Source organism: Orcinus orca, chromosome 1 (genome assembly GCF_937001465.1).
Source record: "Orcinus orca chromosome 1, mOrcOrc1.1, whole genome shotgun sequence".
Classification (NCBI taxonomy): Eukaryota; Metazoa; Chordata; class Mammalia; order Artiodactyla; family Delphinidae; genus Orcinus; species Orcinus orca.
This window is the reverse complement of record NC_064559.1, coordinates 101,421,016-101,444,946: the sequence shown is the minus strand read 5'-3', so window position 1 is coordinate 101,444,946 and position 23,931 is coordinate 101,421,016. Positions and strand designations below refer to the sequence as shown.

General features: G+C 47.6%; 3 protein-coding genes and 1 long non-coding RNA gene across 10 annotated transcripts; 3 read left to right on the top strand and 1 right to left on the bottom strand.

The window, feature by feature from the left end:
• Positions 1–130: 130 nt before the first annotated feature.
• S100A13 (S100 calcium binding protein A13) lies at positions 131–8,655 on the bottom strand. Of its 2 annotated transcripts, none has more exons than XM_004284709.3 (3): positions 8,504–8,655; positions 7,302–7,495; positions 131–359 (listed from the first exon to the last, which is right to left on the bottom strand). In XM_004284709.3, exons 2-3 carry the CDS (start codon positions 7,452–7,454, stop codon positions 216–218), a joined length of 297 nt encoding a protein of 98 aa, XP_004284757.1. In that variant the 5' UTR covers positions 7,455–7,495; positions 8,504–8,655; the 3' UTR covers positions 131–215. The 2 variants fall into 2 exon arrangements, with proteins under 2 accessions (XP_004284757.1, XP_033270485.1); XM_033414594.2 differs by lacking the exon at positions 8,504–8,655 and adding an exon at positions 7,654–7,944.
• LOC125960831 (uncharacterized) lies at positions 2,322–2,789 on the top strand. The gene is made up of 2 exons (XR_007470952.1): positions 2,322–2,453; positions 2,679–2,789. It is a non-coding gene; the product is annotated as an uncharacterized LOC125960831 (long non-coding RNA).
• On the top strand, positions 8,374–12,909 carry S100A1 (S100 calcium binding protein A1). 2 transcript variants are annotated; one of them, XM_004284708.3, is made up of 4 exons: positions 8,374–8,485; positions 9,497–9,555; positions 11,493–11,645; positions 12,604–12,909. In XM_004284708.3, the coding sequence occupies exons 3-4, from the start codon at positions 11,505–11,507 to the stop codon at positions 12,745–12,747; spliced, it is 285 nt and encodes a 94-aa protein (XP_004284756.1). In that variant the 5' UTR covers positions 8,374–8,485; positions 9,497–9,555; positions 11,493–11,504; the 3' UTR covers positions 12,748–12,909. The 2 variants fall into 2 exon arrangements, with proteins under 2 accessions (XP_004284756.1, XP_049551491.1); XM_049695534.1 differs by lacking the exon at positions 8,374–8,485 and having other exon boundaries at positions 9,286–9,555.
• Positions 12,910–14,612: 1,703 nt separating this feature from the next.
• On the top strand, positions 14,613–23,281 carry CHTOP (chromatin target of PRMT1). Of its 5 annotated transcripts, XM_033414724.2 has the most exons (8): positions 14,635–14,916; positions 15,402–15,443; positions 15,906–15,987; positions 17,333–17,486; positions 18,105–18,188; positions 20,038–20,224; positions 21,049–21,186; positions 22,875–23,281. In XM_033414724.2, the coding sequence occupies exons 3-8, from the start codon at positions 15,923–15,925 to the stop codon at positions 23,078–23,080; spliced, it is 834 nt and encodes a 277-aa protein (XP_033270615.1). In that variant the 5' UTR covers positions 14,635–14,916; positions 15,402–15,443; positions 15,906–15,922; the 3' UTR covers positions 23,081–23,281. The 5 variants fall into 5 exon arrangements, with proteins under 5 accessions (XP_004284754.1, XP_012394067.1, XP_033270615.1 ...); XM_033414725.2 differs by lacking the exon at positions 15,402–15,443 and having other exon boundaries at positions 20,041–20,224; XM_033414723.2 differs by lacking the exon at positions 15,402–15,443.
• Positions 23,282–23,931: the final 650 nt, after the last annotated feature.

Sequence of the window (23,931 nt, the reverse complement as noted above, 5' to 3'; positions counted from 1 at the left end):
AAGATGAATAACATTCCTGGTCTTCAAGGAGCTCGTAATTTTTGGACCCAACCTCAGGTGGGGACAGAGCTTTCCCACCCCCTAGTCTCAAGAGAAGAAATCATCAGGGTGGGTGTGAGTAAGAAACATCTTTGTTTCAAGGAGAAAGCTTTATTTGTGGGGAGTGGGGTACTGCCCAGCCCTGCCATGCCCACCCCCATCCCGGCCAGCCGGCTTTACTTCTTTTGGATCTGCAGGGCCTTCTCCTTCCTGATCTCCTTGGCCAGCTCCCCAATCAGTCTCCAGTACTCGTTGAACTTGAGCTCTGAGTCCTGATTCACATCCAAGCTCTTCATCTTCTCCTCTAAGGAGCCCACATCCTGAGGAGACACCACAGGGAAGAGTGGGGTTAGAAACGAGGGTTCTGACACAGGGAGGGAAGAATTGCCAGTCGCCACTCCCTTCCCTCAGAGAGCACTAGGATCTGCCCCAAACCTTCAGGACGAAGCTGCAGCCCCAACACAGCACCGCCCAGGTGCCCAACTCCAGGAGGAAGCAGAGGAGGGAAGTGGGGAGCCTGGTTATAGTGTTTGCTGTGGTCTAAATATACCCACCATGGCGGATCATGAACCATAAACATGATGTCACTGAACGCAGAGAGGGGAAGAGCTGCACACAACGGGCCTTCAACGGCAGGTACGGGTGGGCTCCAGCATGCCGCTGTGCCAGCCCTGGGATAAGCCCAAAGACACTCGGGGAGCCCTTGTAGGCATTGACTCACTCTGACCACCCACAGAGTCTTCTCAGGCCACACTCCTCCTTTACAGAAAGCTGGAGAAGCTCACAGCACTTGGCTGCCCATTTGCATAATCCTAGTGTCTTCTCATTCTTCCAGTTGGGTCACTAGCCTGGTAGACCAGAGGAATGGCGAGGACACAAGGTATGTGGTTTCCCAGGGGGCCCTTGGCAAAGTCTCTCCCAGCAGACCTGTGAAATCTAAGGATATTCTAAGGTGGACCATCGTGATCAAAGGATGGGTTGCCAGGTAAGTAACCACAACCAGGAAGTTGACTGTTGAACAACGGATCCATGTCAAACCAGACAAGGGTGCCTCAGGAGGAGCTCATGCTAAACATTTGAATCAACATTTGGAGGAAGGCAGAGAAGGCTTGCCAAACCTATAGATGGCACAAAGCTAATTTATAGAAGAGCTAAACGAGACGTTTTTTAAAGCTACAATCACACTTATTTATAAAATACTATAAGCATTGCCAGGGGAAGGCAACGATGCCCAGTGTAACACACAGATGGAGGGGGAAAACATACAATTAGTCAAGAGAAAGAAATAAAAGGTAAAATTGTTGGGAAAGAAGATGCAAATTCACCTCTTATATTAGCAATTATATAATTGTATACCTAGAAAAAAACGAAAGAGTGATAAAGGTTAACATTTCAACAAGTGTAAGCACTTAATAGTGCTGACCGTTCTGAGCATATGCTGAACACCCTACATGCTTTGCATCATTTAATCTTCATAATCTGCTAGGATGAAAGTCTCCTGAGCACAGGGACCTTGTCCGTCTTGTTCACCACCATAATGCCAGTGCCTGGGAGAATGTCTGGCACATAGCGGAGGCTTGTTCACCACTATAACCCAAAGCCTAGGACAGTGTCAGCACAGAACGTAGTAGGCACTCAATAAATACTGACTGAATAAATGCAAGACCAATCCAACAAGAACAGTATTACTATGAGTCCATTTCACAGATGAGAAATGAAGGCTCAGAAAGATTAAATAACTAACCCGGGATGACAAGCTAGACCCTGCATTTGAACCTAGATTGTCTGACTCAGAGCTTATGCTCTTACCCACTAATCTGTATTTCTTCCCCCAAAAAACTATTAGAAATGATAAAGTATCAGGTGACAATATTAATACACAAAAACAAATACCAGTTTGAAAATATAATATGAAAGATCCCACTTAAAATAGTAAAAAATAAAATAAAGCACTCAGGAAAAAATGTAGGACTCTATTAAGCTTTTGTGAAGAAAACTGAACTGAAGGATATGAAAGAAAACAAGAATAAATAGAAAAACATACTTTTTTTTACAGAGGAAGATTCAATAGTGTAAAGATGTCAATTTTCCCTAAAATAACATTTTTATATAATCCCAATTAAAATATTTACAGGATTCTTTTTAATATGATTAAATGTTACTAAAATTCTTCTTGAAAAATCAACATGTGGGATCTACTGGTAAAATTCTGAAAAAAAAAACAATAATGAGGGAGAACCAACCCTACAGGTTATCAAAGCATATTTTAAAACCACAGTAATTAAATGAGAATGTTTCTAAATAATAAACAGATCAATGAAACAGAATAAAGAGCCCCAAAATATACATGGGAATTGAATAAATAATAAGTGGGGTATTTAACATCAGTAAGAAAATTTTAATAATAAAATAAAGTCTGGGAGTTTTTTTTTTGTTTTTTGTTTTTTGTTTTTTGTTTTTTTTTTTGTGGTATGCGGGCCTCTCCCACTGCGGAGCACAGGCTCCGGACGCGCAGGCTCAGCGGCCATGGCTCACGGGCCCAGCCACTCCGCGGCATGTGGGATCCTCCCGGACCGGCGCACGAACCCGTGTCCCCTGCATCAGCAGGCAGACTCCCAACCGCTGCGCCACCAGGGAAGCCCTGGGAGTTTTTTTAATAAGTTAAACTGAGGAAGACCTTTCTAAACATGGCATAAAACACAGAAGCCATTCAGGAAAAGTTTGACAGATTTGACTACATAAAAATTTTTTATATTCTGTATGGCAAAAAAGACCAAAAACAAACTCAAAGGACGAAAAGGCAAATTAGGGGGAAATGTTTGCGATGCACATAATAGACAAAGGTTATTTTCTTTATTTATAAAGAGCTATAATAAATCAATATGAAAAGAAAAACACTTTGATAAAAGAAGCAGTTCACAGAAAAGGCAATATATATGCCTATCAAAAATATTTTTTAAAGTTCTATTTCACTCAGAATTAAAGAAGTGTAAATCAGAACAAGACACCATTTCCACATATTAGATTGGCAAAATTTAAAAGCTCAGTAAGGGTTTCCCTGGTGGTGCAGTGGTTAAGAATCCGCCTGCCAATGCAGGGGGCGCGGGTTCGAGCCCCGGTCAGGGAAGATCCCACATGCCATGTGTGCCACAACTACTGAGCCTGCGCTCTAGAGCCCGCGAGCCACAACTACCGAGCCCACGGGCCACAACTACTGATGCCCGCGCGCCTAGAGCCCGTGCTCCAAGAGAAGCCACCGCAATGAGAAGCCCGCGCACTGCAACAAAGAGTAGCCCCTGCTCGCTGCAACTAGAGAAAGCCTGCGCCCAGCAAGAAGAACCAATGCAGCCAAAAATTAAATAAATAAATAAATTTATAAAAATAAAATTAAATTAAAAAATAAACTCTCAGTTAGACCCATTTGGGGCAAGGATGTGGGAAACAGGCAGTCGCGTGCATTGCTGTTGGCCATGAAAACAAGTGCAAACTTGTTGGGAGGCAAATTAATAATATCCATAAAAATTAAGAACAAACCTTTTGACCTAATATTTATACTGCCAGACATTTACTCTATAAATATTTTCCCTTTAGTATGTAAAGATATATCAATATAAACAACGTTTGCAAAAGGGAAAAGTGAACACAAGGGAAATGTTCATCAATAGAGGATTGACTACATAAATTTGTGTTAAGCTACATATTAGAATACAGTACATCATCTTTTAAACTGGGAAAACAGCCTATATGCATTGTTACATTTTTAAAAAGCTATTTGTAGAACCGTAGGTAAGATGCATTTATTCATTCACTCACTCAACAATTTTTACTTCTTTTAAACTTTTTTACTATCTCACTTATTCCCTCAGTATTTTTTTTTTTTTTTTTTTGCGGTACGCGGGCCTCTCACTGTTGTGGCCTGTCCCGTTGCGGAGCACAGGCTCCGGATGCGCAGGCTCAGCGGCCATGGCTCACAGGCCCAGCCACTCCGCGGCATGTGGGATCTTCCCGGACCGGGGCACGAACCCATGTCCCCTGCATTGGCAGGCGGACTCTCAACCACTGCGCGACCAGGGAAGCCCTCTCTCAGTATTTTATTGAGCACCTAACTAGGAGTCAGACACTAAGTGCTGGGGATAAAACAGTGAGCAGATTCCTTTCCTTTATAGAACAAGAATGTTTCCTACATGGAAAGGAAGAAAATTATATGTTACTTCTTGGTAACGTAAAATTGTATAATGGAAGCTAAGTTGTGAAGGAAGTGTTCTGAAAGAAAATAGCCCAAGGTAAAGGAACAGAACACAAGGAGGTGATCTCTGTACTCAGTGGTGAAGGAAGGTCATGCTGAGGATTTGCCATCTGAGCAGAAATCTGTCAAACGAGGAATAAGCCTAGCAGATACCTGGGGTATGAGCATTCTGAACCAGGAGAGGAAAAGTAGAGACAGCATAAAGTGGAGAGTATAAATAACTCTCACTGCTTTTGAGGAGTTTTACTACAAAGGGGAACAGAGATGTAAGGCATAGCTGGAGGGAATTATAGGGTCAAGGGAGGTTTTCTTTTAAGACGGGAGATAGTACAGCATATTTGTAAACTGATCAGAACAACCTAGTAGAGACAGAAATTTTGATGATGCAAGAGAGAAGAGGAAGAATTGAGGGCTTCCCTGGTGGCTCAGTGGTTAAGAATCCGCCTGACAATGCAGGGGACACGGGTTTGAGCCCTGGGCTGGGAAGACCCCACATGCCGTGGAGCAACTAAGCCCGTGCGCCACAACTACTGAGCCTGCGCTCTAGAGCCGCGAGCCACAACTGCTGAGCCTGCATGCCACAACTACTGAAGCCCACGCGCCTAGAGCCCGTGCTCCACAACAAGAGAAGCCACCGCAATGAGATGCCTGCACACCACCACGAGGAGTAGCCCCTGCTCTGCGCAACTAGAGAAAGCCCGTGCTCAGCTACGAGGACCCAATGCAGCCAAAATAAATTTAATTAATTAATTAATTTTAAGAAAAAAAGGAGGAAGAATTGAAAGAGTAACGTCTTTAAGTAGGTGAGAAGGGATGGGATTTAGTGCACCAGTGGAGGGGCTGGCCTTAGCAGCAGAGACAGATCATTCGTGTTAACAGGAAGGAAGGCAGGAAATGTGCTGATCGGTTGGTAGTTTTGGGGGAGGAAGCACATAGAAGTTTCCCGATGGCTTTTATTTTTCTCAGTGAGAGGGAGACTATGAAAAGAGGTACTGGAGTTTAAGGAGAAAGGAAAAGTTGTGAAATAATCACCTGAAAGAGCTGGTAAATGAATTAATAGGGAAATGTAGAAGAATTTCCAGGTATTGCTAAGGGTCCTATTGGGGGCTGTGGTTATAGATTTAAAGTGAGACAAATCAACAACATGGCAGTGCATTTTTCTCTAGCCAGATTCAGCTGTACAAGCGCAGACACAGAACGGTGGGTTTCACCAACAAGCTAATGAAGCTGAAATGTTGGATTTAACCTGGGTTGGGATTTTGCCAAATAACTAGGACAGAGAGAAAGAGAATCAAGGGAGTTGAGCAAGTGATTATAGTGGTGAGCCTTAGAACCCAGCTGAGTAAGAAGGGAAATGAGGTCTCGAGGGATGGTGATGGAAGATGAAAAAGTGATAGGGTCAAGAGACTGAAGTTCCCAGTGGAGTCAGGAAGTCGTGGAGTGGAGGAACTAGATAGAGGAATAGAACTGGAATGACAGGAGGCGGTAGTCAGAGAAAGAGAGGCCTGAAATTGAGATTTTGGAGATGGCGCATTGGTAATGACAAGACCTAAAGAATGGACAGGGCAGCAGAGTGGAGGGGCAGGGATGCTGAGGTGCAGGAAGACAGAACCTTTGAAAGTAAGGAGTTGAAGACATTGAAAGGCCCAGGGACTTCCATGGTGGTCCAGTGGTTACGATGCCGTGCTCCCAATGCAGTGGGCGTGGGTTCGATCCCTTGTCTGGGAACTAAGATTCCACACGCCGCGCAGCGCAGCCAAAAAAAAAAGAAACTGAAAGGCCCAGGTGTTGAATAAGTTGCCTGTGTGGATACTGAAGGTAATGACAGTGGCAGTGATGAGAAGAAAAACAGTAAAGGCCAGAAGCTGAAGCGCTATAAGGTGTGCGATTAGAAGGGTGGCACGTGGTACATACGAGCTTCCAAGGAGTTGGGTGTCTTAGGAAGGAGAAGTGGGAATTCCCTGGCAGTCCAGTGGTTAGGACTGTGCGCTCTCACTGCTGAGGGCCCGGGTTTTAACCCCTGGTCGGGGAACTAAAATCTCACAAGCTGCACGGGTGCAGCCAAAAAAAAAAGAAGAAACTAAGATCTGGAAGTTGCAATGAAAAGCAAAGGGGTCACTATCTGCATTTCCAGGCCCAGAGGGAGTCGGATTTGGAAGAAAAACCAGTCATTATTTGACAAGGCTACAGGGAGTGCTGTACTTTCAGGGCAGAGCCTGAAGTTTCCTGTGAGAAGAGGAAGGGAAAAGTCTAAGGATGTAGGAGATATTGCAAATGATAGACTATGAATTTCAGAGACTAGTTTGTGTCATTTTTTTTTTTAATCCATGTTCACACACTTTTATGTGCCTTTGAATTTTTAGAAAGGATGTAAAAGAAACTGTTAACAGCCTGGGATGATGTGCCAACCCAGAGCGGATGAAATGTAAATCCCTACTCCATCCTGTGAACAGGAGAGAAAGAATAATCCTGTCAGTTGCATTATTGAGGGGATTCCCAGAGCGGGTGGGGAATAATCACAGACCACTTACAGGCACCTCCTATACTGAGATTCTATGACTCCATTAATTTGGCTGTGTTTTGATTTTTGACAAACCCTTTCCCATAGCTGGGCCTCGGTTTCTGTATACGTGAAGTGAGGAATTTGGACCGTGTTTTCTCTCGGCCTCCTTCTAGCTCTGATGGCCTATGAATCTCCTGGAAGCCAGCTCTGGGTCCAGTCCTGTGCTGGGGAAATGAGACCAGAGAGGCACAGAGAGACACCACGAGAACCCAGCAGCATCATCTGATGGGAGCACAAAGCCCAATACAACACTCGCATTCACACAGACATAATATTACCTAACTATACACACACCAGGCAAGAACGCCCAGAACCATTTACATGTGCAGTCATCACACCCTCCTCCACAGTACACCTGTGGTCACCTTATCATGCTCAGTAATATCTCCTCATATACACAGGGTCCCACAGCCACTGGCTCCCAAAACCTCACACCCAGAGACCCCCACCTACCTTGAGCAGGTGAGGCAACTGCTGAGTGACCAGTTCCTTAAACTCATTGATGCTGAGGCTGCCCTTCCGGCCCTCCTGCCCTGCAAAGGTGAAGAAGGTGGTGACCACAGTCTCAATGGCCGCCTCCAGCTCAGTCAGTGGTTCGGCTGCCATTAGGACCCTGGGGCTGGAGCTGATGTCCTCACAGGGCTGACCTGCAGGAGGGGGAAGAAGAGAGAGTCAGGACAGGCCAGAGCGCCCCTGCCCTGGCGCCGCCACCTCAAGCCTCTGCCTGGAGGAGGCCTCAAGGGGAAGTAGGGAAGGGACAGGGACGCAGGGATGGAGCTTGGGGCAGGGGACCAGGCAATGGTACCTCAGTGTAGGTGGGGGAAGAAATGTTCACTTCCAGAAACCCCTTCCTCTCTAGGTCTCACAGTCTGGGGGTCCTTTTGAAGTGTCCGTGTCTCAGGGACCCGTGTGTGGTGGTCCCTCAGTCTGGAGACCCCTCTGTCTGGGAGCAGGCTTTCAGTCTGGGGTCCTTCTTTGGAGTCCTCTCAGTCTGGTGGCCCCTCTGTGGGGTTCAGTCCCAAGGGTCCTTTCTTGGAGCTTAACCGGCCTCAAAGGGTCATGGGGTTGTTTGTCTCCAAAGCTTGTTTGTGCAAGGACCTGGGTCTCCACCCGCCTGCATTGCACCCGCCCCGCCACACACACACACACACACACACACACACACACTGGCTGCTCTTCCCAGCAGAGAGGCCGGGGTCTGGCAAATGCCCAGCTGTGGTCAGGGCTGGCTTGGTCTGGGCAGACCCCGCCTCTCTGTCGTCCCGCTCGCCCCTCCCCTCGGGGGCAGCTGGGCAGAGTGCGGAGCCCAGGACCCCATAGCCCTCCCCACCCCCGTCTCCCAGCAACAGGTCCTGGATGGGGCTCCGTTGACTGCCCGCGCCCAGGAGGGATTTGGTACTGGCACTCACTCACAGCGCCCGGAGTGGAGGGGCGTCGGCGGGGAAGGGAGGGGACGGGTACGGCTGGGGCAAGGGGGCATGCCCAATCATCCTCCCTTTTCCCACCCACCCCCTGCCCTCTGCAAGGACTGCTGCTGGATTTCCCGAAGCCATTTCCTGAATCCCAGTCTGAGCCGGCTCCAGCGTAGGAACCTGGGAGGCCAGGGCGGAAAAAGGCTCCCCAGGATCCCTCCAGGGGTAAGGGTTGCGACTCACCGGGGCAAGGAGATGGGATGCAGCGAGGCAGGAGCCCTAGGGCTGAGGTTTATAAGCTTCCCTGGAGGGAGGAAAGAGCCCCTCCCAAGCCCGGAGGTGTCAAGTTTCCGTCGTGCATTCTGAAGAGAGGAGCGCGCCCAGTCACGCCTCCCGCCCGGCCCTCCCCACCCCAAGCAATCAGGCCTGGAACCCTGGCCCCACCCAACGCAGCCCACCGCAGCCTCCACTTGGTGAGGGGGAGGGCCCGCCTGGAGCTGCCTAGCCAGATTCCATTCAGCAGGCATCCTGGGGTCCCATCCCTCCCAACACGGGGAGCCTGCTGCCCCACTACACCCGCCCCGTCTGATCTGGTGTATGTATGTTGGGGCGTGGGGAGGCCACTGTAAATTCAAAGAATCAACTGAGGGAGCTTGGCACTGAGAGGTCCCATCTAAGAAACACCACAAGAGGGCCCCTCAGAATGGGATCCCACCAAGGACCCTGCAGCCCTAGACCCCTACAGAGGATCCAGACTGAGACCCCACAAACAGAGGGGGACACAGGCCGAGCCCCCGATAGAGGAGACCCTGGATTGAAATCCCGCAGTGGGGTCTCAGGCTGAAACCCCTCGGGGAGACTACCAAGACTAAATTATTCACTGAGAAGTTCCCTCGCTGAGCCCCTCAGCCAGGTGCGTGTACCTCTTCCTACCCTAGCAGCATACCCAGTACTGCGGGAGGCCGGGGGAGCCGAGAAGGCCTCTGAGTGTTCCTTCTTCCCAGGACCTTTCCCACCTCCCTTCCTCCTGGGCCCTGCCTTTTGGGACCCAGCGTGGGGGGAGGCAGGGGAGGCTGGAGAAGAGGACACAGGCCAGCCTGTTCCAGCCCAGGAGACAGAGGGCGCCTCTGTCCACTCCTGGCCCCTAGCCCCACTGGGTGTCTGTCTGTGAAGGGGTGGAGCCAGTGGAGGGTGTCGGCGGGGGAAGGACGACTGAAGACAGGTCTCCCCACACAGCTCCGGTAGCCACATTTGCAGCCTCGTCTGTCTGTCCAGAACCTGCTCCCAGGCTGACAGTGAGTATCCTGCCCCATCTGCCCTGGGTCCCTGCCCTGGCCAGCCTTGTGGAAAGGGGACTTCAGCAGGGCTCCAAAAGTCTGGGGAGGAGCTCGGGATTTGGGGGAGACAGTGTTTGGAAGGTGGTGAGGGGAGGCAAGTGAAGGTCAGAGGGAGATCTGGGAGCTCAGTGAATAAGGAAGCCAGTGGGGAACGCAGCCACTGAGTTTCCAGGAGACCAGGCCCTCCTCCCACAGAGCTCTCACGTGCCCCCGCAAGGCTCCCTCCATCTCCCAGGTGCTGGGGAGGAGACCCAGCTCTCGCCTTGCTTCCAGCGGTGTAAGAATAAGAAAGCAGATGGACCAGCTCCTTCTGCCCACCCACCCCCCGCCAGCCGTGGTCTCTCTGCCACCCCACCCAGCCTTGCCAAGAGCGCAGGTCCCAGGGAAGTTGGGGGGCGGGGGTGGCAGAGCATGAATCATGTGATACCAGGAAGGGGGCACTAGGGTACTATACCCACTCCCACTGTCCCTTCATGTGACCTCCCCTTTCTCCTCCTCCTCTTTCTTGGCCCAGTTTCTCCATTCTTCTTTCCTCTCATTCTTTCCCTTTGTTTTTCTGTCTGCCCCCTCCCTGCCAAGAATGGCCCCTACGCAAAATCCCAGGCTGCTTGAGGTCTCCGGGAAACCTCTATGTGCCTCTCCTGGATGGGGCTGATAACTGAGCCACCAGCACCCCTCCCTCCGCCCCCCACCCACCCCCCAGCTTATCCCCTCCATCAGCCCCGGCTTGGGTTCCATCTCCCCCGTGTCTCTGTGACAACCGCTTCTCACGTCCGGAGTTCAGGTGACATTCACAAGGGCCCCATTGAAGAGCTAGGATGTCATCCGATCAGGGCCCATTGTCCAGCCCCTCAGGTCTGGGGAAGGATGGGGACACCTGATCTGAGACACCTGAGCTGCCCCCTGAGGCTGTGGAGGGGCCAACCGTCCCAAGGCCAAGGGAAAGAGACCCCCTGGCTTGGCAGTCCCCTCTCCTCAACAGACCCCTCCATTTTTCCCCTCCTCTCTCCCAGCCCCTTGGATTCAGAGGACCTCATGCACTCAGCCTTTATCTCCCCTAACACATACCAGCCCCATTCTCCCTGATGCCATGTCCCCACATCACCCAAGTTGGGCCTGGGGGTGGGAGTGGCAGGGACAAGATCCCACAAGTGTCCTCTCCCCCTCCCTGGGAGCCCTGGCTCCAAGGAAAAGGCTCAGACATTCCTCTTTCCTTTCCCACCACCACACAGTAGAAGGGCTGAATCTGCAGAGAAGCAAGACGAACCAAACTAGAGGTAACAGAGGGAAGCCAAAGTGACATGTTCAGGAGAGAACAGTGTAGAAGGACCGAGAGACGCCCCCAGTCTGCTAACAAGAAACTCAGAGGCAGTGAGACGCCCCCATCCCCATGAACCTTGGGCCACCCACTCAGACTGCCACCCTATCCACCAGGCCAACTAAGGGCACCAGATTGACTCCTTGCTCGGGGTGGGCAGCAGAGTCAAGGCTATACAGGGGAGCCCAGCCCACCATCCCCAACAGCAGATCTTGGCCGTGCTGGGCAGGCAAGTCCAGGGTAAAAATAGAGCCAGAGGAAGCCAGGCCGGGTCCTGTGACCACCCCTACCTGCCTGCCCCACCCTCCTCAGTGTGCCGGCAGCCGGGAGCAACTGCGAAGTCCACTGCAGGCCTCTAGAGCCAGCCCAGTTCCGGCTGTTCTACCTCCATGCCCAAAGCCCTGAGTCCCTCTGGCTGGGGTGTGGACTGAAGGGCACAGAGAATGAGGCTAGACTTAGGTCTGATCGGTTGTGGTGGGGCTTCGATCTCATGGCTCTTTGAGCTGTGGGCCCCTACCCCAACCCCAGCTACCCCAGGCACGGTCCCCAGCTCACTTCCATGGTGGGACGTGGGTAGGTGAGCTACAAGATGGGCTCTGAGCTGGAGACGGCAATGGAGACTCTCATCAATGTGTTCCACGCCCACTCGGGCAAGGAGGGGGACAAGTACAAGCTGAGCAAGAAGGAGCTGAAAGAGCTGCTGCAGACGGAGCTCTCCGGCTTCCTGGACGTGAGCACAGGGTGGGGGTACAGGGTGGAGTGGGCGAGGGGTGGGGGAACAGAGTGGGCACCTCCCTGCCACCTCCCCATCCCACCCCAGCTCAGCCCAACCATCTCCTTCCTCTCCCAGGCTCCCCTACTCTTCTGGGTTCAAGTCAAAATGCCCTGATTTACTGTCACCTGCTAAGGGCTAGGCCTTGTGTAGATGCATCAATAACAAAACACACCGTCTAGCAGGGAAGGACTGACACTTGAAAGTAAACCTTGAACACCAGGAAGCACCCGGGGCCTTAACAGAGGTGCCAGAAAGGATTATGGGAGAATATTAACCTGACTGAAGTGGACGGCTTCTCCAAAGAGGTGGCACTCAGGCCCCTGGAAGATCATTAGGGTAAATGTAGACATTTTAGGAGGAGGTATAGTATCTGAACAAGAGCGTGTGAGAAAGCAGATGGAGCGTGCTCGGTAGTTTTGACTGGACTGAAGGATGCAAAAGAGAAGCCAGTAGAAAGTGTACCAGCTTTGAGATTTTATATGAGACCTGGGTTCAAATTCTGGTGCTGCCACTTAATAGCTGTGTGACTTTGGGCATGTTCCTTAACCGTCGACTGTCAATTTGTTTCTTCTCTGGAATGGGACTAATGAAAGCTACTTCATACTATTTGTGCTAGAATTAAATGAGACAGTGCTTGTAAAGCTCCTAGTGTAGTGCTTCTCACATTGTAGGCACTCAACATATGGTAATTGTTTTTATTATTCTGCCTTGTCAAGGAGCTCATTCTGTAGGCAACAGGAAGCCATAAGTATTTTGTTAGTTTTGAGGACAGCAGCGAGAGTCCCATAATTAGAAGTAGTTCTCTCTCTTGCTCATCTCTGCCTCCTTCTCCCCAATCAACCAGCCCCCATGCCCCTGACTCAGTGCTGTTCATTTCCCTATACGCCTACCTCTCCATCTCCTCCCTCCACAGGCCCAGAAGGATGCGGATGCTGTGGACAAGGTGATGAAGGAGTTAGATGAGAATGGAGATGGAGAGGTGGACTTCCAGGAGTATGTGGTGCTGGTGGCTGCCCTCACAGTGGCCTGTAACAACTTCTTCTGGGAGAACAGTTGAGCAGACGGCCCCAGTGGGCAGCGCCCTTCGCCTCCACCCTGCCATACCTGCCCCTTCACCCTGCTTCCCCCTCACCCCACTTTTCCCTCCCCACCAACAAGGGCGCAAGAGTAGTGGGCCAGGCCTGCAACTCATCTTTCATTAAAGGCTCCTCTCTCACAAGCCGCCTGCTGCTGTCTGTCTCCTTTGGGGTATGGAAGTGGGTGGGGAAGTGAAGGCTGCTCACTCCCAACTTGCCTTATTTGGGGAGGGATCTTATTTTGAGAGAGGTCAAGGGGCCATTACATCTTCCTACTTAAGGAATGCTCAAGGCCCAGGAACATTGGGGTTCAATGCCCCAGCTGGAAGTGGAGGAGACATCAGCTTCTCAGATATAAAGCCAGAAGAATTTCCCTTCAACCTTCAAAGAATATTTACTGAAGACCTACCATGCGCTAGACATCCTATGGGAACTGGGGACACAGCAGTGAGCAAAACAAACACGACTCTCAACATCACATAGGTAAAGTCCAGTAAGGATGCCAAAACATACACACATACATGCTAGGAAGGAAAATGAAAGGATCTGATGCACGTGATTGGGGTGGGGGGGGTGTTGAAGACGTGTTCGTACACTCATTCTTCAAACATGCGAGCCTTTTATTGTGTGTCCAGCCATAATGAAAATCCCACATAGGTCTACATCAAAATCCACATGGATGGCAGATGGCAAGAGAGGACACAGAAGGGGGAGCGGGGACGCAAAGGTCCCCCCCAAATAACTATTTAACGATGTTCAGGCCAAGTTGGGGAGGGAAGTGAAGAGGAAAATATGGACGGGTGGTGATGAGTGGTACAGGATCTAGCAGAGGTGTGCTCCCAGCACTGGCCCCCAGGCCTTGGCTGGGGCGTTTGCAGCAATCTGCAACTCTCTGACCAGGGCCAAGGCAAATTACCTGGGCCCAGTGGTCCACAAGAGAGACTGAGGAGGGACTTCCCTGGTGGTGCAGTGGTTAAGAATCCACCTGCCAATGCAGGGGACACGGGTTCCATCCCTGGTCTGGGAAGATCCCACATGCTGCAGAGCAACTAAGCCTGTGTGCCACAACTATTGAGCCTGCGTGCCACAACTACTGAAGCCCGCGTGCCTAGAGCCCGTGCTCTGAAACGAGAAGCCACTGCAGTGAGAAGCCCACGCACCGCAAGGAAGAGTAGCCTCCATTCGACACAGCTAGAGAAAGCCCACGCACAGCAACAAAGACCCAACGCAGCCAAAAATAAATAATAAAATTAATTAATTTTTTGAAAACAAAGGGGGAGAGAGAGACCAAGGAACATCCGCATAAAGAATTGTAGTCCGTCTGCCTTAGCTTGAGGGGCAGAGGGATGTGCCAGGAAATATGAACATCTTTTTCAGGGGGACCGAATCAGCCCCAGCGACCCAAATTACTAAACTGCAGCCCCCTTAAAACCCGGGAGCAGGGACTTCCCTGTCGGTCCAATGGCTAAGACTCTGCACTCTCAATGCAAGGGGACCAGGTTCAATCCCTGGTCAGGGAACTAGATCCCACATGCTGCAACTAAGAGTTCACATACCACAACTAAAGATCCCGCATGCTGCAACTAAGACCCAATGATGCCAAATAAATACATATTTTTTAAAAGCTTTAAAAGATAATCCATTTTCCAAAAATAAACAGAGCTATGCCACTTGGCCACGCCCCTTCCTAGGCGGGGGGCTGAGTTTAATACAGACCAGGACTTTGCTAAAGCCCCGCCTTCTCCCTAGGGCTCCGCCCTAATCCCGTGCAGGCGTGGCACAAATTTCCCGCCCCTTAGTGGTGCGGCGGATCTGACGCCTAACGTAACTGCGTCGACGCCATTTTAGCCGGTCCCTCTCCGCACTGGGTGTGGCGGCCATTTTGTTTTCGACACCGAGCGGGAGTTGACGGCAGCCGCTGTGGTGAAAGGCAGGAAAGGGCAGGCCGGTTAGCAGGCGGACGGGCCAGCCGGACAGCCAGCCAACAGCAAAGAACTAACCTAGCAATCTATCGCTTAACACATCTAACTAACCGCCCACCAAGTTAACCCGAGCCCCTCCACCGTCAACTCAGGTTCGGCCGGCCCCCGGCCCGCCTGCCGCAGCCGTGGTGGCAGCCCCGGGAGGAGCACTGGCGTCCGTTTCCTTCGGTACGTGTCTGTGGTGAGGAGGGCAAGAGTCCTGGGGAACGGAGGGGTCCGGCGGACGCGGAACGGGAGCTGGCGGCATGTGGAGGCAGACAGGGTGTCCGAGATGGAGGCCCCGGAGGGGGCGGAGCCCCTGAGAGGGAGGCGGGGGAGACCCCGAACTGGAAACCCGCCGCGGGATTGATGGAAAAGTTGGGGATTTGATAGAGTTAAAAAAGAATGTTGTTTGGTGGGTTGAGCAATGTCGGCGGTCCTGACAGGGCTTTGAGAGGGAACGGCAATCAAAGGAGGACTGCACGACCTTAGGGAACGTTGGAAAGTAATGGCGGCTTCAGGGTTAAATTTGGTGGAGCGCTCCCGGGAGCGAACTCCCAGGTGAATGCCCATTTAGGGAAACCTTGCCTACTCCCTCCCTCCCCCAGCTCCGCAGGCCCTTGCTAAGTCTCCTACTTGATTTTGAAACTGGAATGCTTGTGTCATCTCTCTAGATCAGTGGTTCTCAGTTGTGGCTGCACAAGAGAAGCACCGAGGTAGACTTCCCCCCCCCCCACCCTTCGAGGTAGACTTTTTTTTTTCCCCCTTCAAATTGCTGATCCCCAGAGCTCACCATCAGAGATTGTGCTTTAAATAGTTTGGGCCCAGGCTTCTGTGTTTTGTTGTTTTTTTTTTTTAAAAAAAAAAAAAGCCTTCTTGCAGCCAAGGTTGAGAAGGATCGCTCTAGATGAAAAGCCAAACTCTTAACACTTTCTTGGCTGGGTCTGAGTCTGCCATTTTGGAGGCTTGGGCAGATATTTTCTGTCCTGTGGCCTTGGAGTTTATTAGCTTGAGGTAACTAGCTTCTTAAGTTTAAGCACCTGAAATGAGTTTTGGTGTGATCGTCAGTAGTCACTGATACAGGCCTTTTCATTCATTTTTAGTTTGGGCCTTTGGCACTTGCTGCAATGAGGTGGTCATCATTCTCATTTGCTCATTCTGTCCATTGTCCTTTGTAGATTCTCGGGATTTGAAGATGGCTGCACAGTCAGCGCCGAAAGTTGTGCTAAAAAGCACCACCAAGATGTCTCTAAATGAGCGGTGAGGCAGCCAACAGCAACTTCAGCTCGTTCATAAGAAAACATTACTTAAATTGGCCCTGGGGTCCAATGCACAAAAACCGGTTTTAAACTAAATACCAACAGAAGGCTACAGACCTCTGTTCTTAGTTGCATCGTATGTGGTACACAAAACAAATTGGGCGGTTGTTTCAAAACCCCTTATCAGTAGATTTTTATGTTATGCTGTCTGAAATATTTATCTGGTGGGATGTATTTTAAAAAGACTCCTCACACCCTCCCTTTTCTTCACTTTTTTTTTTTTTTTTTTTTTTACATTGATACAGGGGTGGTGCAGCTCGGTAGCATGGTACCCTAGCTGCAGTAGGCTTGCTGCCCAGTCCAAGGCCAGCAGTGTTGTGTCTGGCCTGTAAGAGGCGGGTAGCAAGCTATGAATATGTCCAAAGGCCCTTGAATGTCATTCTTGGGCCTTGTAAGAGGCACTCGCTTTGCTCCATTTCACTTTCTTTCCATTCTGCTTTTAGTTTGTTTTTGTTTTCAATTCTTTTACAATTGAATGTTCTTCTCTTTCATTCCATTAAACTTACCTTGACAGGAATAATAGAAGAGTGTCTTCACAAGCTCTTAAATGATTAAACTAATCTTAACTTTTTCAGAAGTAATCACTTAGAGTCAGAAAAAGTAATCATTTGACACTAAGAAAAGTTAAGGCATTTAAAGGCACTTTCTGTCTCTGAGAGCTTTGTTCATTGAGTGCCTTCGACCAGTGACTTTATTAAGTTAATGTTAGACCACTAAAAAATTTACTTATGTTTGTTTGCCTTTTCTGAAGCATATGTACTTCTCTTTATCCCTTAGTGATACACTAATTCTCCATATTCACATTACTACGTGAACAAATACATGAGAGAATGTGATATGCTCCTATAATTTATGTGGGTGTATCATTTCCATGGGCTTTGAAGGTGCTCTAGTCCTTCCTTATATTTGCCCTTAAAATGCACCCTCAGGTCCCCGAAGGTTTTGGCTTGCTTTGTCTGTCTTTGAAACTACATCTTCTGTCTCTTGTCATCACATCTGCTTATTGCATGCTTTTCATACTTTCTACCTCTCTAAAAGCCGTTACCTGAGCCCTTGTTATCACTTTTGATTGAATGTGCTACACTTAGCTGCATTTCTAAGTTTCTGATTCTTGCAAGTTTGTGGAAGCAGAGGAGTCTTTAACCCACATCAGCCTTGATCTAAGTGTACCACTTTACTTAAAGTTCGTGGGATCTGGAGCTCCTGGTCTAGCAAGCCATGAAAATGCCAATAAATGTTTTGTAATAAAGCGTTTATTTAAACATCCATTTTGTTCGACCTTGAAGCTTTACTAATATGCTGAAGAACAAACAGCCGATGCCAGTGAATATTCGGGCTTCGATGCAGCAACAACAGCAGCTAGCCAGTGCCAGAAACAGAAGACTGGCCCAGCAGATGGAGAATAGACCCTCTGTCCAGGCAGCATTAAAACTTAAGCAGGTGAGAGAATGGGTCTTAATGCGCCAGAAGCAGCTGGTGATCCCTGTCAGGTAGTCCACTGAGGCTGTCAGGACGCCATGGATAATTACGAGGTGGCTCAGGGCAAAAGCTGAACTTTTCTGGAGGAAAGAGAAGTTCAGAGAATTCCCATTTTGGCAGGTACCAATAAGTAACTTTTTGTTGTCTTTCTCTTTTAGGGAGTTTGCCATCAAGGTGGCCTGTTTCTTTGTTATCAATGAGTATTAATCTCTTTTGTTCTCTGATCCTTTGCCCTTAAAATAGATTCACTGGCTTTTTCCACAAAGAAATTTTGGTTTCTGTTTTAGATGATCTTCAAAAAATCCTTTATTTCTCACTAAATGGTTTACAAATTAGGGAAATGATTTTATTCTTTCTTCCCTAATACAGGGAGTCTGAAAGGCCTCTTAGTCAAAGGTTTTCAATGCTAAACAGTAGAAAGAGTGGGGTGACCCTCATCTCCACAGCACCTAAAGTTTTGTCAAGTAAAGTAGAGCGAGAACACTGAGTAATTTAAGAGTTAGCGGTTCTCTTTCAAATTTCCAGTAAGAGATAATCCTATTCAGATCTGAAATAAAACCTGCTCTTTATTATTCATAGACTTTATATGCAAGTCCGGACAGTGGCTGTGGAAGGATATGTCCAAGCTGTGGCTGGGCGTCTGGAGGGCGGTGCCATGCAACTGTAAGGACTTTAACTGGTAGCACTGCATGGCTGTGCATAAAATCAGCAGTTAAATATAACACCCTTCCACCCCCACCCTGAACCATTGGGCTCACTGACCAAAAATAAACAAGGCCTTCTGCTTCAGCTACCTTAAGCCCTGGAGTGGCTGCATTCATCCTAGACTCAGGAAAGCAGTAAAAGGTGCCACTGTTTTCTAAGAGGAAATACTAAAAATTGTTGAAGACAGGTCTCTGACATATTATTCCGAAGGACCTTTTAACAAGAAGCTTGGGACAGAGGCTGTGCCGAAGAAAGTAGCCTCTAGAGCACTGCTGTCCAATAGAACTTTCCACGGTGTTGGAAATGTTCTATATCTGTGCTCTCCAACACAGTAGCCATTAGCCACATTGACTGTTGAGTGCTCAAAATGTGGCTAGTGCCATTGAGGAGCTTAAATTTTTATTTTTGTTTATTTATTTTTTAACTTGTAATTTAAATTAGCCACATGTGGCTAGTGGTTACCTTAGCATATAGCACAGCTCTAGAGTGGAAACTGAATGATACAGTTGACATCCTTCAGCTTCTTTTCAATATTAGAGACTAGTATCGGTGGCAAGTAAGGGATGGGAAGGGAGAAGAACTTCTAAGTACTATGCATTCTCCCCTTAAAGCACAGATCTTGGGAGAATGTACTAGGGATGACTAAACACAAGAGACTTGTAGAAAGAAGTCCTGACCTCATGTTGTTCAGAGCCTGCCCCTCTGATTAGAAGCAGTTTATGATCTCATGCTAGAAAGCTAATAATAACAACTCGCAGCATATGGTTGCAGAGAAAGTCGTTTGTAGTCGTTTGTGGGTGAAGCCTGAGGACGCATAATTTACTTTCGTTCATACTGACTTACGGCGTTATAGGAGAACAGGTTTGCTAGGGCTTTGGTGGTGTTCAAGGCTACACAGTCACCCTTTCCTCTGAAGGAATTTAATTGTCTGAGATGTGGTCTTTGTAGTTTCTCTTTGAGGGACAGATTATTGAAAAATTTCTATCTATGGTATGTCCTTGTTCTCAAATGTGGCCCTGAGTTTTATGATTATAGCTGAACTGTCTTAATTCTAATGCAGGTTTGGCTAGCTTTCTGTGGAGATACGTTTGAGTTATGTGTTTATTTTGAATTTAAAGTCATTATACTGAATTAATGGATCTGTTTGCAAAGGTAGACATGGAATTACAGCTATTTAAGATATGTAAGGAAAGGAGATTTGACTTTTTTGTGTTTATTTACATCTTAAGGTAAAAAGTGGACCGTCTGGAGATAGATACTCAGAGGAAAAATGGAACACACTGGCCTCTTTGACTGAGAAATCAAACTTGTTCTTAAGTCACAAGAACTCAAATGAAATTGTAATTTAAACTTTGCCCAGAGTGTGATGAACTTCCTATGGTGTTTGAGTAAGCCTTTGAAGACAGTGGTAGTCCTTGGGCAGGTATGAATCCAGTCCTGTCATTGTCAACTGGTGGTTCAAAAGCAGCAGAATCCAGGATTTGAAATACAGTGTTCTTATTAAAACTTACGTTCCAAGTAGTGGTATATGACTTCTGTAGCCAAACTAGTGAGGTAATTTGTGGTGATGCCAGTTTCATGGGACCATACTCAAGCTTCTTAGAAGCTCTGGATCAGAATTCTGCTTGTTTTCTACCATGTTCTGAGGCAAAGGCTTGGTTCTGGTTTGGGATCCTTAGGACACCCCATGCAGGTTTATCTCCCGCCACACAGACATCTCACTTGCTTCTTTTTCTCTGCACTTTGAGTTGCTAAATCCCATTGGATTGCTTTTTTGATCTCAATTCCCTAACACCTTTTCTTCCAGAAGAGCTTAAAGCAGCGCCTGGGTAAGAGTAACATCCAGGCACGGTTAGGCCGACCAATAGGGGCCCTGGCCAGGGGAGCAATCGGAGGACGAGGCCTGCCCATTATCCAGAGAGGCTTGTCCAGAGGAGGACTTCGTGGGGGACGTGCCACAAGAACCCTACTTAGGGGCGGGATGTCGCTCCGAGGTCAGTGCTCTGTACCTGATAATTGTCGGGCCCCACCCCCTTCCCTTTTCTCTTGGGCTGCTTATGGACACATTTGTTTAACATCTTTAAGCCTGAATTTGTATTAATATAATTAATAACTTTTGAAATGACGTGTTTTTAATAGTGCTGCATGTCTTTTATCGATACCATTCCTTTTCTGATAATGTGCAATGGTGAGAGGCTAGGACCTGCGTTACAACAGGTAATTCATGTCATCTCCATTCCATTTTAAAACACCCTGCTGCTGCTTGAATCAAAGCACATTCAAGTTCTAGAAATAAGTCAAATCTAAGAAACTTCTTGGCCTGTTGGCCTATATCTTAATTAATCATCTCTATTCCTGGTTCTAGTGAAATACTCTATTACATCTGGAAAAAAGAGGACAAGTTGACCAATAGCACTTAGCTATATGTTACATTTTAGGCACTGTTATTCTGTTCTCTGTATAGTTCTTGTCCCCTACAAAAATGTATTGAGAGCAGGAACCATATCATTTATTTTTAAATCTGCCATAATGCTAGGCACCTACCTGTAATTATTCAATAGATATTCATTAAATGTATGTACTTAACTAATTGACTTAACTCCCAGCTTCTTCCAAAAGTGGATTTGTGGTCAGACTTGTTGAATTGATTGAATAAAGAGCAGCTTAATCTTTTCACACTCAGTGTGCAGCTTGCCCCACCCAACCTAAAAATTAACTGAATTAACTCTCATTTAACCCTCACCGCCTTCCTTTGGTTAGAATCTACTTTGTCTCTCTTGGATTTACCTGCATATACATTGTATGCCTCCTCTCCAAGGTCAAAACCTGCTCCGAGGTGGACGAGCCGTAGCTCCCCGAATGGGCTTAAGAAGAGGTGGTGTTCGAGGTCGTGGAGGTCCTGGGAGAGGGGGCCTAGGGCGTGGAGCTATGGGTCGTGGCGGAATCGGTGGTAGAGGTTAGTCAGCTACCAACTTCAGAGACTAGCTTCCCCTTATTTCTCTCCCTTCAAAACTCAGAGCCACCTTTCTGCACAGCTTCAAGTCACAGGCAGGCTTATTTGTTTGTCTTGTTTGTTTTATGAAACTGGCTTATTTTCTAAATTCACATGCTGGTAATGTGGAGGTCTGTCATGGGTTTTCCAAGAACAGTCAGGTATGTGTTACAGAGCCAGATTATATTCAGACTTCTTTCAGGCTCTTGCAAATTTAAATTGTATTGTTAAAAATGACAGAATGGTCAGTTTGGCGTTTTATCTTTTTCTGTCCCTGACCCACCACCACACACCCCACCCCATAGCTCAAAACCCACTTTGAGTCTAAGAAGAGAGAAGAGGGAGATGTACAAAAACGAAGCAGAGTTAAAGAGGATGGTGAGACTTGGAGCTAGGTATTGACTCTGAAACCAAGTAAATTCAAGATAAAGTTTGTGTCTATGCGAAACCAGAGATGACTCTTTTTGATCAAAGTAGAAAAAGCAAGATGGTATTGTGTCAGTTAACTAACTGACTCTTGTTGATAATCTTACCTTGAGACTTAGTGATATTTGTCCTGTGACCTCATGGCCCAGACTGGAAGAGAGTTTTTAATGGTGTTGCTGTTAATGCCAAATCTCATGGGAGTTTTCTGGCTTAGAGTTTAGTGGAAAACTCCCAGCAACACCTGTCCAGGAAAAATAATATATATTCTTTTAGCCCCTGGGTATATTTGCTTTGGTCTTTTTAAAGTGTGTGGTGGGTCTTCCATAATTTATGACCTTGAAGTTGCCAGGGGATAATAACTATTGGGAAAAGAAATTTGATAACAGAGGGCTTGTTTTCTTCTCTCGCATTATATGTTGCTTGGCTTATTGAGTGAAGTACAAGCTAGTTTGGGTTTCAGGATGAAATAGCATGTTTCCAAATTATCTTGACTTGGTTTCTGAGAGAGACATCACAGGGATTGGGCGGGGAGAAGTCTGAAGTAGCTTTTCAGAAAGCTGGGTATGTTTTGTTAAGTGAATTGAAACCACCTCTCAGATAACCATAATTGTTAAAATGTGAATAGAATCGGGAGATAGAAATGGCTGGGACTACTCAAAATGTTTTTCCCCAATTCCCTTCATTGTTCCTATGTCAGAATAACTCCTCAGTCTCCTGACATAGGATCAGTTCATTAGGTTTGATAAATTTGAGGAGACGAGCTAATTTTTCAGAAGGATCTCCAGTAAAGTTTAATTTGAAAACTGTCTAGCTTCACACCCCTGTTTCTCTGTGCCCTTGTTACTTCCTCCCTATCTTGCTAAATGGGGTTATCTTTAATGTACTTGTATTTTAATTGTAAACTTATAGCGAGTCTCAAATTTTAGTTTCTCTGTCTTAGGAGAGATTAAGAAATTTTTAATTATCAGTTAACTATATTCCCTTACTTTGTTGGTAGAATAAAAAAAATTTAAATAGCATTTAGAGATGAGCATGTAATAAGGGATTCATTATGTGTGCTTTCCATGTGTTGCTTTCTACCCAGTGTGTTTCCTGTTTTTCCAGATTTCTCCTCTTGCCCTGCCCTTCAGCCTTTCTCAGCTAGGCCCCACTGCTCTAAGGGGCATTTACCATAGCACCAATTAAACTTACTTGTAACTGTTTTTCTTGTTTTTCCCTTGGGCCAGGTCGGGGTATGATAGGTCGGGGAAGAGGGGGCTTTGGAGGCAGAGGACGAGGCCGTGGACGAGGGAGAGGTGCCCTTGCTCGCCCTGTACTGACCAAGGAGCAGCTGGACAACCAACTGGATGCATACATGTCAAAAACGAAAGGACACCTGGATGCTGAGTTGGATGCCTACATGGCTCAGACAGATCCCGAAACCAATGATTGAAGCCTGCCCACCCTCCTGTGAGACTCTTGTTAAAGTCACACATCTGTAAATAACCTTGAGATAACAGATGAGAAGAAACTTGATTGATGCTGGAAGGACCTACCATAATAAGCTATGGACTGACTCGCCACCAGTTTGTGCATTTAGTGTGTTCCTTTTACTTTTTGATACTGTGTTGTATGAAACCCTTTTTTCCTCTGACTTGGGTTTTGTTTTGTTGTCGTTTGGGGTTTTTTTTCCTTCGCCCAGACTTCTCTTTGAACATGAATGTGTTGGCCTTGTGGCTAGTACACCCTCTTCCCCGCTCTGCCTTCCCTCACTTGTCATATGCTTTGGCATTCTGACATTTCCTCTGTTCATCTCCCGTGAAAAAGTCCCAGAAAGAGCCCATCAATGTCCCTCCTTAATATCTAGGTTTCTGAGATACAGTTCTGTTCTGCATCATCTTTAAAGAGCCTCTTAAAAGTGTTTAGAAAATGTGGAGCTCAAAAATGCATTATGCCACGCTGATGTTTTAGTAAAGTAAATTAGGAACTTTGACATAGCTACAGGGCCACCTAACAAGTTACACACGGTAGCAGCTCTGATTTGATTAAAGTTATTACCATGTACATTTACACCACATAACCAGTGTACTGGGTCAGGTATGTGCACTTTCTACCCTGGAATGAGATTTATAAACTTTTCCTCGTGGCTTTGCATCGTGCCCAAAGAGGGTATTTTTGGATTGGCTTACACCTGCAAAAGAGTGGGGAAAGCCGTTTGGTTTGGCAGATGCTTCAGAAGGGAAAGGGCTGGAAATTGATGGCAGATATCTGGTGGGAGGGGTCAGAAGATATCCATGCTGAAAT